Consider the following 22,910-nt stretch of genomic DNA (forward strand, 5'->3'; position numbering starts at 1 on the left):
TTACTTATCTGTAACATATCATTGATATGCAGAAGAAACAGAGTCGGAGATAGTACACAGCCTTGCGGGACACCAGCATTCAAAGGTTTTAAATCAGAGCATGCTCCGTCGACTACGACCTTAATGCTACGTTCCGTGAGAAAACTGGCGACCCAAATGCACAGTCTCGCAGGCAACCCAAATGAAGGTAGCTTTGAAAGCAGCGCTCTATGCCACACCCGATCAAAGGCCTTCGCAATATCCAGACTAACTGCTAAGGCCTCTCCCTTACTCTCGATTGCCACTGCCCATCGGTGTGTTAAGTAAGCTAAAAGATCACCGGCCGAACGTCCCTGTCGAAAGCCGTACTGGCGATCACAGATCAGCCGGTGCTCTTCTAGGTACCGGAGCAGTTGACGGTTAATGATGGATTCCATAACCTTCGAGAATAAGGAAGTGATAGCTATGGGCCTATAGTTAGCTGGATCTGAGCGATCTCCCTTTTTAGGGATCGGATGCACCAGAGCAGTCTTCCAAAACTTTGGGACTATGCCCGATGAGTAGCTAAGCCGAAAAAGACGCGTAAGAACCGGAGCCAACTCTGGTGCGCACGTCCTAAGCACAATTGGAGGAATACCATCAGGCCCACTCGACTTATGGATTTCGAGGGAGAAAAGTGCTCTACGCACTGAGCTATGCGTGAATTTAATGTCAGGCATAGAGCTCCTACAACACGTGATGGTTGGTGGTGGTTTCCCCCCGTCATCCAATGTCGAGTTTGACGCAAAGATGGATCCAAGAAGATCGGCCTTTTCTTTAGCGTTCTGGGCCAACGAGTCATCCTCCCTGCGCAAAGGTGGAAAAGATGACTTACAGAAATTCCCTTGTGCAGCTTTGGCAAGAGACCAGAAAGCTCGAGTCCCAGAGGGCAAACTAGCCAATCTCTTGCCAATTCTACTAATATGCTCTGACTTCGCTGTGGCTATTACTCTTTTGAAAGACCTAGAGGCAGAGTTATACTTCTTTTTAAGAGCACTGGTGTTAGGATCTCGCGACGCCACACCTTTAGCCCAAGTTAGGAAGCACTCCTGTTTTAGACGAGATGCTGTTCTACAGGAGGCTCCATACCAGGGCTGGGATTTCCCGCCGACGGGCACCACAGAGTTAGGAATAAATAATTCCATTCCCTGAAGCACCACATCAGCAATGGAATCGGCAATGGCGTCGGGATCATCCAGTGTAAAGCAAACCTGCCTCCATGGGTAAGATGCGAAAAAAATCCGCATCTCATCCCAATCTGCCGACCTGTAGTGCCAAATGCGACGTCTACCCGTAGAACGAGGTGGAGTCGGACTCGTAAGAGGCACTTCGCTCCGCACCAAACAGTGATCCGACGATCCAAGCGGGGCTTCAACGGAGATCACATAGTTGTCTGGGTGGGTGGTCAGCAGAAGGTCCAGCAGTGAAGGTGAATGGTCCAACACATCAGGGATTCGCGTAGGCGAGGAAACAAGCTGTGTCAGACCATAAGCCAAAGCAAAGTCATGAACAGATCTTCCCGCATAGTCGGTTGTACGCGAACCAAGCCATTCGGCATGGTGGGCATTAAAGTCGCCAACAATCACGACTTCAGCGGAAGGAATCTGCTCAAGCAGGGAATCTGTAGCCATTTGGACGTGCTCAATGAGTTGGTCGGTTTCAGTGTTACCGCTGTGGGACCTGTATAGGCACGCATAGATGCGGGGATGGTCATTGCAATCTACGCGCAGCCATAGAATGGACAGGTCCGTACCTTCAAGAGTCCCAAGGCGTCGACAGCAGATATCCTCTCTGACATACGCACATACACCGGCACGCGAAACAAAACAATGTTCAAGCTTATACCCCGGGTAGGTCAGGTATGATGTTTCGTTAGGAGGGGATATCTGTGTCTCCGTGAGGAAGAGCAATGCCGGCCGCGCCGTTTCTAGGTGGTGGTGGACAGCGTTCAGGTTTGAATGAATTCCCCTAATATTACAGAGGCTCACATTGAGCAAAGGGGATGCCGCAGAAGTCTTGCTCTGTTTGCCCTTGGTCCCATAGAGCGGAATTTTGCCCCCCCCAGAATACGCAGGGCAGCCCGAGCGTGGTTGCTCGAGGGAGGATTCTCCAGCAACATGGCTGCTGGTACCTCCCTGGGGTACGTTATTTTTTTAAATTCCACTGCCATGGTATTGAAAGATGGGGGGACGGAGTTGGGGGAGGATTTTAGGATAAGGAAAGGGATGGGTATAGGATGGGCCTCCGGACTCCCTCACTCACCATACGGAATGTGGTCGCACTAAAAGTGCAGCCACTTAGCGTCGGTATTCTGTGAGGGTGTGGTACTTCCCCGGTCGAGCCGGCCCATTCATGCTGCAATACCATATGGTATTACAGCGTGGCTCTACCACATACAAAATTGTGTAGTAATTCCAAGGCTAAGTCTTAATTTTTTTTAATATTTTTGATTATGATGATGTAAAAATTTTACAACGTTCAGTTTCCATCTTTTTTACTTTGTTTTATATAATCATCATCTTATCAGCCTGTAACCCAATACACATGGATAAATCCGCAAAATAAAACTAGTTTTGTTAAAAAACATACCTTTTTCAAGGTGTACGCATAAATACTGTGGACCATTCAAGTTGATCGACTTCTTTTGTGTTAAATGTATCGGAAGGTTGAGTGTTTGTCCAACGGTTAACTTCACTTTTATTTTTAGCTTTCGTTTTAGTGTGTTGACCTACGTAGAACATGCATTACTTTAGTGGATTTGGCCAAAATTTTATATGTACCTTTAATTCACTCACTTCTGCGAACGATTACAGTTTCGTGGAACATTGCTTGATTGCAGGCCAGAGATCCTAACCTATAAAGATCAAATCTCAGCCTAAACTCTGAAATTTTCTAATATCACAATTAAATCATGTATCATGGGCGACATAGTATACTCTATTATATTCATGGTATTATTCATGTTTATAAGCCACCGTTACCAACTTCCGTCAGCTAATTTGTCATTCTAAGTTGCATAAAAAAAATTTAATTCATGTTTGGATCATTGATGATTGTCACTTGTTTCGTGTTTCGGAAGGTACGTAAAATCGTTACCTAGTAAGCTATATCAGATGATTTTATATGCATACGAAGACGACCTAGAATCTCTTGATACTAGAGGGTGCCAACCTTACATGGATATCTACCTAGTTCTGCTGCTAAGAAGAAGCTTTCTTATATAAAGTAACAAAATCTTTTCTCTTTATATTTTTGTTTAATTCATACTTTTTTTTTTTAATACAACTTAGAATGGCAAACAAGCCGACGGCCCACCTGATGGAAAGTGGTAACCGTCGCCTATAGACATGAGCAGTACCATGGACATAACAAAGTATACTGTTTCGCCCATGATACCCCCCATGCGTTGCCATCCCTGAGGACTCAGGTGTTATTCCTCTGTACCCAGTAAATTCACGCCATATCCTACCCTTCAAACCGAAACACAGTCATGCAAACACCGTTGTGTTCACGCTTCACGGTTGAAACACGAATGTGACAGAGGTACCCAAGCAATCGACTTTTGTACAAAGTCTCCCTCTGGTTTATTTATTTATTTGTTTGTAATGGATAAAGTACTCAAAAAGTACTTAATTATTCAAAAACTTTCATTTGTAGAAATTATCAATGAATAAATTAATATTTAATTATCAGTGGGTAATTAATATAGGCAGTATTTTATTTAAAAGAATTCAAGCAAAGTCGAGACGTTTTTAGTGTGTTATATTTCGTTTTGAAGAGTGAGATGGAGTAGTGGTAGGAATGGATTGAATATATTATATTAAAACTTCTTTGTGACTGTATTTTGTAAATTTAAGTCTTCATCATCATCGTCGTCATCGATATTATATCGAATTCTGTGTTAATACAAACATACTTTGTTAAATAAATAAATAAATATATCTCTAAAAATATATCTCCAAATATATCTCTAATATTATTTTTTATATTGTTTCTTTTTTTCTATTCAAATGATTGTCTCGTATCTGTACGTATTATAGTTTTTTTTTAATGGATGATAATGAAATAGTAACCCCACCCGCGCTATCGGTATACACCGGCGGGACACCAGTGAAGGATGATAGGTGAGGATGAAGTAGGTCAGTTAACCCATCGTGATGAATTCAACAAGAATTGTTCACGATGGTTTCCAGGGGGAACCACGTGGAGGTCGACCTAATAAGGTATATTGCCAGCAATGGGGCTGTCAAACTCTATTGCTAACAATCCTTTTCCCCCCTACGTATTATAATATATATTGTTGCTATTAACTTTAATATTTTTGACTGTGTCCTTCTACAGAATAATGGCTAAGGAACGATTTATAGGTACTGTCCTTTAAACTTTTATTATACAATAATTTATTATTATAAAATAATCTTAAATACCTAAGAATTAATTACGATGGTTTCCAGGAAGAACCGCATGGAGGTCGATCCGACAGGATCAAAATTTTTCAGCATTAAAATCCCTTTCCCTTATATTATCCTACTGATTATAAAAATAATTAGAATAACAGACGATTATATCGCAATTTCTAAAGCGATTAAGCAAAAAAATAAAACAATAAAAAATATTCCAGATGTACTGAGAAACTCCTTCATTTTCGAAGTTACCTAAAACAATTTTGTTTTAAGTATGTATTTTGCATGATTTTGGGGAGATTGTAATGCTTAGAAATACTTACCCGAGTGTTTAATGTCGAAAGTTCATGTAATAAACCGCTATAACCTTTCATGGAAACGTACGTTTGACATTAAACATAAGCAGTATGTATCCTTAACAAATAGACGTACATATATACCTATACAATATAATCATAGACTACTTAGAGAACTACGTACGTAATATAATGACGTTCATATACTTTGCTAGGCATATAAAATGTAGAACATATTTGGAAATGGGAGTACGAAGATGTGAATGAAAAAGCAACTCTACGTGTTTTTTATCTTCACAAATCCCCGGGGAATCTAAAGTTCTAGGTTAAAAATTGTCTTTTAATTTTGCAAAAGTCATATTAAAGTATAGTAGAACGATAATACGAGCCTTTTTACTTGTTTTTGTTTAGTATAATAGACATGTATATTTTGCACTGCAAAAAGTAACTTCAATTGTGATACACACACTCACGCATGCGCGCTCACACACATGGACGCTCGCACTTGCACGCATGCACACACGCAAACATCTGATGAACATTGCTAGCAATATATCCTACCAGGTAGATCTCAGGCATTAAAAAAAACTAACAATTACAATAAAAATAACGGTGACGACATCGCCTAACACAATTACGTAAAAAAAAACCTAGACAAATTGGAAATCTCTTGCTTTTAAGTCGCTCAAAATAATATTTCATCGCAACTCTAGTTAATTTTTATCTTCACAATTCTCCCCGGGCAAACTGAATGTACTAGTTTAAAAATTGCCTAAGTTTTTTTTTGTGAAATCAAATTTAAGCGTAGTACGAATGATAATATGATTATTTACCTTTTAGGATAATGAAAATAAAAAATAGGTCATTGCTGAAGCAAGTACAATTTTACTAAAACGATGAATGTTTGTTAGGCTTTGTGAAATTCATGTGAATATCTTAAAGAAAATTCTCCGGTGACCTTTAACAAACCTTAATTAATCCGATACACGACGGGTAGTTCGCCTTTTCTTTGCAACATGGATTTGAATATGCGACGAATAATGTGGGTAGTCCGACTGATATACAAGGCCACGTAACGCCATCTGTTTACAAAATGGTAATGCTCTTTTGGCAAGAGTGAAACAAACTTGTTGATGTAGCAATTTAAGATACCGCCTCTCCTGGTGGTCGCGGGTTTGATTCTCGTAAAAAGCATTTATATTCATGAGTATGTTTTATATTAGTCTGAAAGTTTTATATGTATATTATGTGTCTATATACATAAAAAATATTCTTTACTCAGTTTGGGACTTTTTTTTATGGGTGAAAATGGAAATGGTAACAGTGAAGGGTGATCGATTAGAATGAAAACAGGTCAGTTAGCCTATCACGATAAATTCATCAGGAATTAACCATGATAGTTTCCAGGGGGAACCGCGAGGAAATCGACCTGGTTGGGTGTATTGCTAGCAATGGGATTCTCAGTCTCCATTACTAACAATCCCTTTCTCCCCAGCTTGGGACTAGATGACACTGTGCAATATGTCCGATCGTATTTATTATTTCATTTTTACTATTAACGTTTCATCAGTTAAAATATTCAAGAGATAATAAAAAAAACTTGCTTTTATATCCATTTAGAAAGGTCAAGCGACTGAGAACAAAATTTACCTACTTTTAATCTGACAGCGACTTTTCACGTAAATTTAGAAAAAAAAATAAAGCATTTAATACCGCGGGCGAAAAAGATTTTATCACTTTGAACTGGATTAAATATTTTAATATGCCAGATCCTGTAAAGTAATAGATTATCTTTGAAGATGCTCTCTTGAATTTAAGGAATAGAATGTAGTACCTTTGAACTATTGTAATTATAATAAAGTATATTTATTTAGTACGTCCATAGTAAACACGTGGGCTAACTAGATCAATATTCGCGTAGTAAATCTTTTTTATAAGTACAAGGAAAAGTCGGGGAGAAATATTTTAAAAGTTATATAAACCACTCTCTTTTAGGGTCTAACGTCAAAGGCTTTGATATAACTGAAAACAATATTAATTTCAAATTGAGTAAAGTTGATTATCTTGTTTTGACTTTTCCTGCAATTTAAATCTTTCGATTTACTTAAGTCTTAGTATTTCTTTTTATCGAGGTAATTATTTATCGCGAAACGAAGTGGATGTTATTTTAATAGATATTTGAATCGAAATAGACATTATCATTGCAACCTATCCATCGTTCATTGTTGAACATATGCCTTTTATATTTCTCTACAATTGTCTTGTACTGCTTACATCTAAGGAATTCCTACATAACTTTTGAAATTGTTAGTCTATCTCGCGGGGCAATGCTCCACTACGCTTGGGGGGAAAGGGATTGTTAGTAATGGGGTCTAGCTGACCCATTGCTAGCAATATACCCTATCAGGTTGACTTCCACGCGGATCCCCCTGGAAACCATCGTGGTTAATTCGTGGTTAAACACGATGGGCTAGCTAACCTGCTTTCATTGTCACTGATCACTGATGCCCCGCCAGTGTATACCTATAGCGCGGGCAAGTTTACTTCATTATCACTCATTAAAAAAAAAACCACTACGCTTACCCGCACCTAGTCGCCACTCGAGAACCCTTCTTCCCCATCAGTTGTTTGTTGCTCAAGCTACCAGTATAATATAACCTGCCCATTGTCACTTCAATTTACAAGTCCTCGAACTATATCGATCACTTTAGTACTTCCGGGAATATCTACGTTCCAGATTCTATATTACAGTGAAAATTTGAGCGTTTGTTGAGCGATTTATAACATCTTCATGCGGCTATCATTGTGCGGTCAGTAATATATGACATGTAACACGTCGTTTCAAAACCTATTATAGGCACCAGTCCCTAACAAAATTGGTCTCAGATATTTAATTGTATCTCAAGCTGGTACATTTTACTACCTTTTGTGAAGAGAAAAATAAACCATTCAAAAAATCATCCATTCATTCAATAAGTAATAATAATCTAGCAGTGTGATTACTATCATATTATTATCTATCATATTACTATTATATCATTCCATAAACATTCCAATAATACAAACAAATTGAACAAAAGCAGAGACAATTAAATGCCATTATAAATCTTGCACATTAAGTGACTCAATATCACGTTACGTCTCTATTGTTCTATGAGACAAAATAATAAATTGCTCTTATTTAGGATAACAACGCGGTTGAAGCCGTCGGATACGGCTAGTAATAAATAGCAGGTTTAAAAATTAAACCATTATTTTCTCTTGCTTTTATATTAAGTGTACCGCGTTACTAGATAATTCCAGATGCTTTATATTAGTGATGTGCCAAGGTGGCTTTTTTTGGCATTCGAGAATTTTGGTAATCTTTAAAAAAATAATCGAATCTCGACCCGAATCTGAGATACTCGGACAAGTAATTGAGTAATTTTCAATCGATTTTTGAAATTTACTTTTATGAAGGAAACGAATACACAGTAATCTAATAATTTATCTTTTGGTAATTAACCCTGATGGGGGTGGATGGGGGGTTTTACAAGGTTGTTAGTAATTAGAATTAGTAGCCTCATTGCTAACAATACACTGACAAATCCTTCTCCTCGCGGTTCTCTCTAAAAATCATCGTGCTTAATTCCAGGTGAATTTATAACGATTGCTTAACTGACCTTGCCTTTTAACTCGCAACTATCATTTCTTACTGGAGTCCCGCCAGCATATACTGATAGCACAAGTGAGGTTACTATTCTATTATTATTCATTATAAAAAAAAAAAATTAAGACTAAAATAAATAAAAATGCTAAAAAAAAAAACAAAATAACTTTTAATAAACACGCGATTAGTATTTGAGTTCCGCAAGTATTTGAATTTTGTGTATTCGATTTCTGTATATTAAGAACTCGAATACTTAAGCACCGAGTTGGTATTCGAGTCAGTATTTAAGTCAGCCTGTCTCACTACTTTATATAGGTGTAAATATCTCGCCGGCCAGCCGCTTTCCTTATTAAGTTTCCCACTAATGCGGCCAGCCGCTAGTCTTGAGTTATTATTAAAAGCTTATATAAAATTCTTCATAATAACACTCTTATAACTTTGAGTATATTCTTTTTTAATTACGACTAACTTTATAGCTGCTTCATTTAACTTCTGTGAATTTAATTTGATCGTATTATTTATTACCTTAGGGAGATTTTGTATAAAAGTTGTCTGCGCTGTATCACTCGTTTCTTTGATGGTAAACGGTACTTATATGGATGTGGTTTGAAGAGATTAATAAATATGAACAGCGCCATCTAGTTTCAATTTAAACAGAGTTTATACTATGGATACTGGACAAGTGATATAAATAATCAAACAATTAACATGACTAGCTTAAAATGGTCAAAACGTATGTGATATTTAAGTAATATATATTTACAAATTAAGTTTGACACATATCTGAATATATTTTGTTTGACTTACAATTTAATCATTATAACAATGGTCTTTAGTTGTCTAATAATTTAAATTGTCTAATAACTCTTGTGCTAGTCCGTGTTTATACATATAATTATAAAATCAACTCCTTTTAAAAAAGCTACATTTGAATTTTATGCCAGTTATTCGGAGCTGAGATTACATTCCGAATGGACGGTAGAATCATAAAAAAATGACAATTCAAAAATGCTTGTAATTAAGTTAAAATATATTTTTTTTTTGTAAATACATATATATTTAACAGAAAACACCCAGACTTATATCATATATGTCTATTTTATTTGTCATATGGTATGTATCTTGTTTCTCATCTAATCTATTTACTACTTTCTATTGCTTTTGTACATTAATTTTTCTGAATTTAATTATTTATTTCAATAACTTTATTGAACAAAAGAAAATATAGTACAAAAGGCTGACTTAATGCTAGTAGAGAATGCTACATTCTCTACTAGTCAACCTTTGAGATGAACAGTGAATCACGAACGGGGGACTTCATTATTGGGATAGGTAAAGAAATCTAACAGTTAATATTGAAGTTGTAGTAATCGAAATGAGAAGCTTATTATTAAATTGTTATTTTTCTTCATTACTTTATAACTAGATGAATAAACTTCTTCTCTTTAACTAATCATTAACTAACTTTTTTACCTAGAAAGAGAAGCATGAACCTTATTAGTGAATTAAGACGGAAGAAGCCAAACTAGACTTAAGAAACTTGCTGTTAGTCGTTACTATCTATTTAATTTGTGTAAAAAGTTTTACTTACATTTAAGCATGATATATGAAGACTATGTAAAGTATTTTTTTTTTATTAATGTAATGAATTAATGCACTTTCTTGCAACTTTGAGAGTAAATTTTAATTAATATATTAAGTTGGATGGTTTATCGTGAAAATTATAAGTTTGTAAACGCGTTAAATTTTTTTTTATTTGAGTTCATTATTTTTTAATCAGTTTCATTATTTTCGACTGATTTTTATTAACGAGTTCATCCGCATGACCGGGATATATTGATTGACCGGGATAAAAAGTAATCTATGTCCTTCTTTATTTAAAATAGTATATATATATATATATATATATATATATATATATATATATATATATATATATATATATATATATATATATATATATATATATATATATATATATATATATATATGTATCAAATAAACACATATGCACATTTATAGTATCAACGACAATATCTAATAGCCGGGATATTATAAAAAAAAACAATTATATAAGTCTCGGAAATTTGGCGAAAATGTGTCGTGTAAAATAAATATAATAAACGAAACAAAAAAATAAATAACCAGTAAAAAAGATTTTTTCCAAATTTCCACGGTATCAGCACATTATGAGGTTAAAGCAGTAGAAAATAGATAATATAATATTAATTAATAATAAATGTATTAATAAATATCTTGAAATAAGTATTAAAAAAAATATTTAACATAGAATGGTCGGAAAACTACCTATATCTACTAAAAGAGTCTATACTAAAAGTACCCATATATTTGTTACAGGTTCTCCGTCAAACCACGTTGCCAATAGTGCCGACGCGTCATCAAACATTCCAGAGACAATTATCCCACCGTCTGGACCTGCCTTCAATACAGTTCAGCATCTGTAGTCTTGAAAGGGCGGACTCTTCTATAGGTCTTATCAAGGTATGTATAAGTTTTATGTTTTTTATATTTATTAATTTTTATATTTATATATTGATTATTGAAAACATGAAAGCGTTATGAAGGCGCTCAGTTCTCCCTGTCTATTTAGCAAACGACTTAACGTAATATATACTAAACTATATGGTATGCTATATATAATAGATAGGTAGTGGCGTCCCTTATAAAATATCTTTGAAGTATAATTACGGTTGCCAATTCGCCTGCCAAGCATGGCAATTGCTAGTAGTTACTGGCAAAATGCCCCTCATGGAGAAGCTTTATGTTCAGCAGTGGATAGTCAATGGCTGAGTTGATGATGATGATACTATATGTATATATACTATAGTATTATAAACAGGAAATATTTTTTGTTCCTTTGTTTATGATAGATAAACTCAAAAGGTACTAAACGGAATCTAAAAATTCTTTCATCTATAAAAAAGATACGTTAATATCGTATAATATGTATAACCCATGTTACAGGCTTCTATATTATTAAAAAAAAATCGAAAAAAGCTCGCCTTTTAAATTTGTTTTCCACTGTTATATTTCTTTATATATTATTAGCGTGTATAACAAAGTATAAATAAATTAATGATAACTATTTAAAATAAAGAAAGTCAAATAAAATAATGATAAAAAAATATATACCAAGAGATACTTTTTGAAGAAAGTGTAATTACAAACACACGAAAGACAACGTGCCGCTAATACTCGTAAAAGCACAGTCCTTTGGTTCCTAATTACAGCCTTATTGTGCCGTTTTTAGGTTATATTACAGCGTAATCACAGAGCAGGTTCTAGTTTAAAGTTTACAAGAACAATAAGTTCATTGTCGTGAGTTTATCTGTGTGCAATCTTTTGTAAGTACCTAAAAACAAGGAATTTTATAGAAGGAATGATAAAATAAATACTGTAAATTATATGGTTGCTTCCTTTCTTCTTATGAAAATATTATTAGTAAAAAGATGGACGAAAGATATACCATCAGTTGCCTTTTTTGTTATGTATTTTTTATTTATATATATATATATATATATATATATATATATATATATATATATATATATATATATATATATATATAGTGATTCAAGAAGAAAGTTTATATGTATAATACATGCATAATATTGTAGAGAAACACTGATAATTTTAAAGGTTTCTAATATGCCGGCCAGTCGGCGCTATTTAGTCGGCGGGTCGCTAGTATATATATACAAGACTAGTGTATAGAAAATGTTTGATATGTCAATTATTTGTCAATAACAAATTTTACATTACTAGCTTATATATTCGACACAGTTTATGTAGAGAATATGCAAGCAGGTTGTACCTGAATTTGGTAGGGTTATACGGCCATATAACATTTTCTATACACTAGCCTGCTATGAATTGACAATTTTATCATTCCTTGTTCTTAGGTAAACACACACTTATATAATTGTCATTAAGTAGATTTTGTTCCACAAAAAAAAAAAGCAAAATCGTTCGACATCGATACAATTAATATTGACTTGTCATATATACTTTTAAAACGGCGTCAAAAAGAAAAGGTTCCCAATTCGATTGTATATTTTTTTAATGTTTGTTTACCTCACAATTTTATTAGTTGTAAACAAATTTGGAAATTTCTTTTTTTTATCTACAAAGATATACAGATATAGAGGTTTGCTTTGTCTCTCTAATAGAAGCTAATATAATTCAGTGCTAAAGTGCTGGGTCCTTGGCATGAGTTCCAGTAATGAAGGTTTCTCACTTATCCAGGTCCCACTTAACCAAGTTTCACTGTATGTACAGACTGATTTCATAGAATTTTTTGTCAAAATCCGTTCAATACTTTTGTTTTTAAATTAAAATAACTGGTTTTGCCAAAATTGAAATTGTTTGTTTTTAGTGAAACATAATTATTATCTTATTATAGAACGAATGAAACTCAAAGGTTCATTAATTATATTATACATTACCTATATAATTAATGAATCTATGAGTTATTCCAATTATTTAATTAATTTATATAATTATATTACATTATTAAAAATATTTGCATATAGAATGCGGATATTTGTGCCTAAAAGTAGGTTTTACTCTATTTTAACATTTATAAAATTTCATTAAAATGAGTGATTTTAAAGATTAGTATAAACTAATATCGTAACACGGGATTTTTATAAATAATTAGCTATTTATCCGTTACTTCGTACGTGTGTATTTTAGAAGTAGGGAAATCATTAAAATACCACATAGATGGCATATCAAGATAAAACATACACATACCAGAGGGAGACTTTGTACAAAAGTCGATTCCTTGGGTACCTCTGTCCCATTCGTGTTTCTACCGTGAAGCAGTTGTGTTTACATGGTTGTGTTTCGGTTTGCAGGATGGGATATGGCGTGAATTTACAGGGTACAGAAGAATAACACCTGAGTCCTCAGGAATGGCAACGCGTGGGAGATATCATGGGCGAAACAATATAGTCTGTTATGTCCATAGTACGGCTCATGTCTATAGACGACGGTTACCCCTTTCCATCAGGTCAGGTTGTTGCATAAAAAAACATTAGATTTAGAGTTAGTCCTTGAAGAATATAACTATGGAAACAGCATTCAATTTGCTAGAGTAGTTATTGCGTGATGCCGGAAAAAATAAGATACAAAATTTCTAAAAATTATCAGTTTGGTTTGTATTCTAGTAGTATATTCCTATTTTTTTTTAAAGAACTCCCATGCACAGACACCATCCATACAATTTTATTATATTAAGAAGATATTTGACTAATTTTTATTAAAGCGGATACCTTACAGCTACCTACGCGTCTAATATACTCTTAAATATTTTGTTTAATTTAGAAACAGTGTAGTCTACCCACGCGTCGTGAGAAGCAGTGGTATTTTAAATTTCATAAAAATAGATTACTTATATATTAAATGATTTATGAGAGGGGTGTTCTTTGGCTTCTTTCTAGATTAAAGGCACATGGGAATGCGGCCCCTTCCTCTCGAGCCACCGCAGTTTCCGACCACTATCCGCTCCGTAACTGCAGTGTCCCACATAAATCTTTTATTAATTTTTTTACCAACTTCCTTTAATCATTTCTTTTTCATGATTAAACAATGAAATTTTGATTCCTTGGTATAAAAAACATTAAGCTCAAAAGAAACAGAATAAACTAGCTATAATATTTTCCTTGAATTATTGTTTGAGTTTGGAAGTTTGTGTTTTATTGATATATATATATATATATATATATATATATATATATATATATATATATATATATAACAAAAATTGTTCAAGATGTCGGAACAAATAAAGTTGATTGAGAGCTTTAATTGATAATGCTGAATCATAACAAAATATTGTATGATGGGATTGTTTCTCTTTTTTAGAGCTACATATAAGTCAGCGATAACATTTTACACATATTATGTATATATAGTATTCTACGACCATTTAATGTTTAAAAAAATTATGCAAGTTCTGTAGATTTAGATAGCCATAGACGGATACAATAGTAATATTATTAATCACTCCACACTGACACTATATTGTTTCTCTTTCACCGTGCGAAGCTGTTACTAGTTAGTTACGGGTTGCCAGTTATTTATGTTTTATTTATGCAACTTAGAATGCAAACAAACAGTTGACGGCCCACCTGATGGAAAGTGGTAACCGTCGCCTATAAACATGAGCGGTACCATGGACTTAACATAGTATGTTGTTTCGCCCATGATACTCCCCATGCATTGTTATTCCTGAGGACTCAGTTCTTATTCCTCAATACCCTGTAAATTCACTGCCATATCCCACCCTTCAAACCAAACAACTGTTCCACGGTAGGAACACGAATGGGACAGAGGTGCCATATGAGTGTGTTTTATTCTATATCAATCATTCTGAACATAGACACCTGCTACAGTCTGTGAACGAATCTTAAATAATTTTATTATTAATTATGGCATATTATTATATGAGTCTGTAGGTAATATTAAACGCTTGGTTTGTTTCTAATTAATTATCTAGTGTAGCACAGATTTTGAGGTGAGCAATAGAGAATTGTTAGATAAAATTTACATGAACGCGAATAACAATGGAAATTTATTTCAAGAAATATTTACATTTAATATTTCACTAAAATAAACGCTTTGAGATAATTAAAAAGTGTACAGACATGCTGTATAATTTATTATATTATTAAGCTGCGTTTGGACTAAGCAAAGATTACAAAAAAGAAGCCTAGAGTGGACATGTATCAAACATAGCTGTTGAAGAGTGCAATTAAACAATTAAATAATGCTTTTAGAGTGCTTATAATCAATTTCGTTGTCTCATTCATTTATATGGTTTTTAGCCATTCGCAGTATATATAAAGTGTCTGAAGATAGAAGATTTTTAGACCACCAGAAACAACGGCATAAAGCTATATCTTGACTTTTTTGAACACATTTAATGTCATCAGATAGTTGGAGGTTGCCATACATTGCGTTGAAACTTCCTACCACATCAGCTATTGGTACATTCGACCAATTACCACTTATACATACCGGCCAGTTGCCACTATAGTTTACCAATCCATTCTGCTATATCTGTCATCTCCTATGGATATTTCTAATGCAAATTCCATCAAGTGGCGATACACTTAGTTTGTTTACTGCAAAAAATTGAAATAGCAGAAAGAAGGAATACGAATTCAATCTCTTGGTCTAAATTAACTTTTACGAATCATCTCATAACAAATGCCGTGCCGAAATCCATTAAAAGAATCATTACGATTTGTGCTCGCATGAGAAGGAACAAGACACCAGATGTCACCGTCTCATACTATTTCATTGATTGCTACCCCTAACGTTTACAATAGAATAGGAATAATTTTGATTCAAATAGACTTGTTTACAAGCTCTTTTAAATCGTCAATTTTTATGATTGTACTGCTGGATTCGGGATGTTGTTATCTGCTGAGAAGAAGCCGCAAGAAACATAACAGTTACTTTTTGCAAATAATTGTGTACAACGTATTGTTACGTGGGTACTGTGAATGTAATCAGAATTCAGGTCTATTTACAGGTATTATTAAATAAAAAATAAACAGGCAAACAGGAGCTGACCGGTCCCACAAGCAGCATCCGATCACGAATATGACGGATGAGCTAGCCATCATTGCGCTCAACCATATTTTAGGAAACACGCCACTTTAGGACCTTATAGTAAGCATGATTTACGAATAGATACGTTTGCCACTTATCCAGAGTATCTAAATTTCTGGATTCAGGGCAAAAAAAAAGCTTTTAAAAGTGTTGTAAGGCTGTATTGATATCACAACCCTCTGGGGTCCTTTACACTACGACCAGTACAAGGTTAATGTTAGTTTACGAGCAACAATATAAACATATTGTTTGTTAGTTCGCAAGATGAGTTCCCGGGGGAATGAACTTACATCGTAAAATAAATGATACAATAAAGTTGTCCGATAACACCTAATGCAACTAATGTAATCTACTGTACACATATATTGTAGGTATTAGCGGTTTATTGAACAAAAGAATAAATTGTAGGCACGTGACAAAGTCACAAACGACCTCTGTTAAATTGATCGATTTTGACAGTTTATGACCGTCATATTTAATTTTATACTATCGTTATTTGTTATAGAGATATATATTGAGAAGAATAATGGCAACACAGATGTTAAAATGTGTTTATGTGCTTCTCAGTCATAAATGTTACGTGTATATCAGATTTCATTTGTACTAGACCTGTTGTAGTGTTAAATCTTTGTTTTATTACTTTTGTTGTTTAAAATATGGTCGCTCGGATATCTAAAAACATTATTTGAATGTAAGGGTTAGCAAATAGATACACATTGTGAAAGTGATAATGCTTTGCCAGTGAGTTTTTTAAATTTATTTTTTTGTTAGAGTTCATCTTAGTTGGATATGCATACTCCATTATGATTACACTTTGTTTCTTTCTACAATATAAAAAAAACATAAAATACCCATTGCATTCATACATCAGTGATACTAAGCCGTTAAGGCTACCTATGATTATGGTCTTGATGACTTATATTATTACTGCCTCTTTCCTGTGGCTTTGTAAATCACCTACCTATGTAAAAAAATACATTTAATTCAGTTCAGCTATTTAAGCGTGATTAAATAACAACCCTACACTAACAATAACAACAACAAATATCCAAATGTTCTAACTCATAATCTAATCTATGTTTTACTTTTAATATGTAAAATCCACGCATGCGAAAAAAATCAACTTTTTGATGAATTATTTACCAAGATATGAAATATATTACGCTTAAAATAACATTATTATTTGGCCTCGATTTGCAATAAGGGTTGTCAAATGCGAGTTAGATTTTTACCCAAACGTCAAATATTTTTTTCCAAATCGATGATACTCGTATGATTTTCTGGATTTTTACCTAAACACAAAGCTATATCGCTTTTTAGTACGTTTTGCTATGTAGTACAATGTAAACGACAAAAAATAGCGGCTCCTTCTGTTTCTACTTTGAACTTATCTTACCCTTTTTTGTTACTTTAATTCATACTTTAAGTTTACTAGCATCAAAACTGTTAAAAAAGTTACCCAAATTTCTTCAACCCATTTTACTTTTCTCCAAAAATATTAACCTATAAATGCGAAACATACACCCAATCTGGCAACACTGTTTGCGATAAAAGACTATTATAATCCCGAAACTATTTTGTAAGAGCACAATAGACACAAATGTGGATACCGTTCAATGAACTGAATATTGTTAGATAAGTTTATTCGATTCTATTATATTGGACATAATATTATATTGTTATTAGATTAATGTCGTATGTATAATCTATGTCGATGGCACTTAATGAAAATATAAACAATTGAATAACGACCCACCGATCATAAGACAGGCTGTTGATGTCCAATAATAAGAATTATTTGATGTTTCGATGTTTTGATTTGTTATTAATTTAGTTAGGGAGATTTTTTTTTGATAATTGTAACAAAACCTGTGTCGCCGACACTACTACCATCCTCTTTTTTATAGCTTTCTTTTAAATTGTTTTGTGACATATCAAACAAAAAATATTAAAAAAGATGAAAACTGAACGCATTATCATTCCTACACATTTTTTTTATCTAAAACCACCGGACATAGAAGGATATAGTAGACCAAATTCATCAATCCTTGTCTAAATTCTGGTTATTTTTTCTTTAGTTTTTATTGAAACAGAATACTTAGTCTATTTTTACTTATATTTGGTATATGTTATGAAATTTAACCACTAGAGGTAGAGTTTGTATTAAAGTCGTTTGCTTGGGTACTAGTTCAAAGTGCTTTACTATGACAGCTTCAAAGTCTACGCTTTCAACAATCATGGGAAATATGGCAATAATGGCAAATAAGCTAACGTTTCACCTGATAAAAAGGATATGACCAGCATCATGGACATCACTGAATACAGTGTTACAACCATGGTATCCCTCATGCGTTCCTTTTTCTTAGAACTATGGTGTTATGCCTTCGTATCTCGTAAATTCAGTGCCATATACCATTCTTCAAACTAACATACTGCCATGTAAAAACAGTTGTATCGTACAGAACACACACACCTGCAATGCCGTTGGTATTGTGGGTGACCATGGGCGGCGGTAGTCACTTACCATCAGGTGAGCCGCATGCTCGTTTGCCCCCTGTGTTGTAAATAAAAAAAAACACGAGAGGGACAGCGACACCCCAACAGAGCACTTTCATATAAAGTCATCCTTTGGTGTATAATCTAAAGGTGTAATGTTAAAGATCAAATAGATGTTTCTCATTTCCCATCAGGTGGGCCATTAGATACTTTTTCCTTTAAAATTATATAAAAAAACGAAATAAAAATTTTGAAATTTATTATTATAAAGTTTTGACATTTTACCAAGGATCGCCATAAATCCCTATTATCATATTATCGTTAAATCAAGCGGGCTATTGTAAAACTATGTGCCGATAAATACGTCCCCAGTGAGGACGGCCCTTTAATCCACAATGTCTAGGGCTGAAACAATTTTGATATCCACTTTTACGATGTGCTATAAAACTGAAAGTAAAATCTGTAATACAATGCATATAAGTAGTACATCATTGTATATTATATTTTGTCATTGAGTACAATATTCAATTTTCAACCAATTTCAAAACAAAAAGGTTCTCTTTACGGTCGTATTTTTTTTTTATATTTGTTACTCTATAACTCTGTTAGTAGTAAACGGATTTAAAAAAAAACCTTTTTTTATCTGAAAAGATATACTAATACATTGGTCTCTTAGAAATTTTATCAAAGTTGGTTCAGTTTTAAATTTTAGATCAAATAGAATTGAAGATAACTGGTTTTGTCTCAATTGAAATAGTTTTTTTTGTGAGACATAATCTTTAATTATTTGCTCGTTTACAAAATAGTGAAACATATATAATATACAAGAATATTTTACAAGGAAAAATATAGTGACAATGATAGATGTCTTTGTAGACTAAGTAATATATCCAATGTAAGTATTCTAAATATTCGAATTTAAAATGCAGTATCATGTGTCTACAAGAATGTCAGTGCTTCGCAACGACTTCTTTGCTTCTCAAATATAAATATTAGTAATATATAGGTATAATAGGATCATCATCAATCACATTAGTTGTTAATTGTCCACTGTTGTACATAGACCTCACATAATCCATATTGTGGCAGGCCTATGTTCTTTAATGCATGATAATGGAATGGTAACCCGCCTGTGTTAACGGTATACGCTGGAGGGGCACCAGTGAGGAGTGATAGGGGAGAATGAATAGGCAGATCAGTTAGCCCATCATGATGAACACATTTTGAATTCGACACGATGATTTCCAGGGGGGACCACGTGGAGGTCGACCTAACCTATATTACCAGTAATGGAGCTGCTAGTCCAATTATAGTAGTAGTGTAATAATAATAATGGAAATACTTTTGAATTATTAAAAAAAAAAATATATTTACTAATTATATATATTATGAACGTGACGTTGAATTTGTTTGTTTGTCGCCTTTTTTACGTCTAATTTTACTCAACCATCACGACTTGATATTGAAAATAAAAATAGTTAAATCAATCTTAAATGATACCGTAATAAACAACATTTGATTTTTATTTATATACATAATACAAGATACTTAACAGAGTACATGGACAATTTACCTATCAATTTGTTAACGGAAATACGATTGATACGAATGAACGCCTTCTTGAAAATTCTCAAAGCGGCGTAAAATTTTAATGAGAATAAAAAAAAATCGCTTCATTGCTCTTTATTCATAAGTCGAATAATTCTGTTACATTTTTATTCATTATTATCATCATTATCATCATCGTCAGCCGTTATCTGTCCACTGCTGAACATAGGCCTCCCTTATTTGAAGGAAGTTTTGCTAGTAGTTGCCACGCTTGGCAGGCGGGTTGGTAACAGCAGTCAGGCATGTCATTTTATATTATTACTAAACGTTCCAATAATAAGGACTAATGTTGTGTGTTTACTTTGTACTTACTTATGTAGTTGCAAACTAGTCTAAACTATATAAAGTTACCTGTTTTACTAATTATATCATATACTTGCCTGTTAACTTAACTACCTGTATCGTTACATCAAAGAACATAAGTAAACTAATTGTTTAATTGATTGTCGTTGGGGCAATTTGGTCAATTAACTGTTATTTACGTTAAATCATTAATTTAACATAAATAACGCCATCTAGTAGCAAATTAATCAGTGCTTATATTATAGGTAGTTGTTAAATATGATTTTTTTTTAAATAAATATGTATTTTATATAGACAGTTTTCAGAACAAATATACAGACATAATATGCTATTTAGAAATGATTTACGAGTAATTAGTTTTCCTACTTCTAAAGTCCATACAAAGTAGCAGGCAAGAAGGTAGTAATATTAAAATTTCAAGTGCCAAAGATTTGTATAAAAATATGATTAATATGCAAATCTATGGTATTTTGAATTATCTGTTAATTAATATATCGATATCCGATTAATTTTTATACGAATAGTAATATGAGAGATTTTGTTTTACAAAAATAAAAAGACAAGAACTTTTTTGAGATAAATAATAAATTAAAAAAAAAGAATATTACAATAAATAATACGTCAGCTCTAATTTAGTTATTCATGTATGGCGAATAAAAATATTTTATATTGATAAAACAGCATATTATTATTCTCACGTTACTATGAATTCTATTAGGAGAACAAATGTAGCAGTGTATGTTTATTTAGGAGCATTTACAATAAACAAATCAAACGTTCGTAGAAAAAAAAATGTGTAAACATCATTACAAAATAATGTTTACACGTACAAAATACACGTCTCTTGGGATTTGTTTTATGCAAATTATTCGCTATATAGTTTTAATCATTTTATATATGGCTTAATTATATATAATTGATAGTTGTAATTTATAAAATATGTTTTAGTGATTTATATATATATATATATATATATATATATATATATATATATATATATATATATATATTATAAGGAATGTATTTTTATTAGTAATTTAATTTAATATATATTTCCGAAAATAAAAGGATATATATATTACAGATTGAGTCCCACAATAAAATCGACTTCAATCATGATAAAACCAGTTATTTTGATGTAAAAATGAAATTGCTGAGCCGATTTTGAAAACAAATCTATGAGATTAATATGTAACTATATCCTTTCAGATAAAAAATAATTTTCAAAATCGGGAACTGATGGAGTTATGAGATAACAAACAAAAATAAAACAATACATTCGAATTGAGTCTTCGATCTTCTTCGATTTAGTATGGAAGGCTCAAAACATTCAGACATATATATATATATATATATATATATATATATATATATATATATATATATATATATATATATATATATATATATATATATATATATATATATATATATATATTATTGTTATCTACATATATTGAGAACTTTTAAGCTTATCTTGAAAGTGTCCAAGATATCTAAGCTATATCAATCTAGCCTGTAACTCAAATTTTAGAGCTAAACACTTTTGAACAGGTTAAGAATTTTATTTTGAACAGGTTAAGAATATTAATTTGTATTAGAAAACAAATATACTCAAACAAACAGAAAAGTAATTTAGATAGTATCTTGGATTAGTGCTCTATTAACACGACTTAAAGAGCTCAGAGACTGTCAATTTGGTTTGTACGAAAATCATTGTATCAATTTCGAATTTTCAAATAATATCTCGATTATTACATTCTTTATAAAAAAAAATTGTCAATTAAGCTGTTAATTACCTGAATTAGGATAATAGTCGTGAGAATATATTTTTTTGAACATCGAAAATGGGTCGGCAATGCACGCATAATACCTCTGGTATTGCAGGTGTTTATAGGCTACGGTAACCACTTACCATCAAGTGGGCCGTATGTTTATTTGCCACCTCAGTGGTATAAAAAAAAAAGAAAACAATACATAAGTTTTTATGAATCAATATAATCATTTCAGCCATTATCCGATCAATGCTGAACATAGGCTTCCTCAATAGAAGTTTCTATGAATATGTTTTATTTAATTAAAATTGTTCATTGGTAACAATATGCGGGTAGATCACAAGCCGTATGAAACGTCTAATGACTCTGTCGTCCAGAATAAAAGTTTACTAAAGAGATATACAGTGTACCTGTTTCTTTTCAGCCGGAGTTATACAAAAACGAATTGGTCCGTCAGTCGTCTACCGATAGCGCCGAGCTGGAGTTTTGTGGGAAATTACACTTCGCTTTGAAATACGACCAGGAAGTTGAGGCCCTTGTTGTGAAGGTAACTGAGTTTATTTCCGATAACATCTACTGTGTGCCTGCTGTGTTTAGTCAAAATAAATCGTTGCATTACTTTTTTATTTATCCAACAACATCTAATGTTAATCTTTTCATATTCATCTAATATCTTCTAATCTAATATTATCTAATAGTTTGAACAACATCCTTTTTT

The 22,910-nt window shown here is 32.9% G+C and overlaps 1 protein-coding gene across 2 annotated transcripts in view; it reads left to right on the forward strand.

Moving 5' to 3' along the window:
• LOC113512106 (synaptotagmin-10-like) overlaps positions 1–22,910 on the forward strand; it is a 125,003-nt gene that overhangs the window by 72,780 nt on the left and 29,313 nt on the right. For both annotated transcript variants that reach the window (XM_031909228.2, XM_052893915.1), the window contains exons 4-5: positions 10,725–10,868; positions 22,617–22,739. In XM_031909228.2, the coding sequence (XP_031765088.1) occupies positions 10,725–10,868; positions 22,617–22,739 (267 nt within the window). The remainder of the gene's footprint in view (positions 1–10,724; positions 10,869–22,616; positions 22,740–22,910) is intronic.

This window comes from Galleria mellonella, unplaced genomic scaffold (genome assembly GCF_026898425.1).
Source record: "Galleria mellonella isolate WM207_F2 unplaced genomic scaffold, CSIRO_AGI_GalMel_v1 utg184, whole genome shotgun sequence".
In the NCBI taxonomy this organism is placed as follows: domain Eukaryota; kingdom Metazoa; phylum Arthropoda; class Insecta; order Lepidoptera; family Pyralidae; genus Galleria; species Galleria mellonella.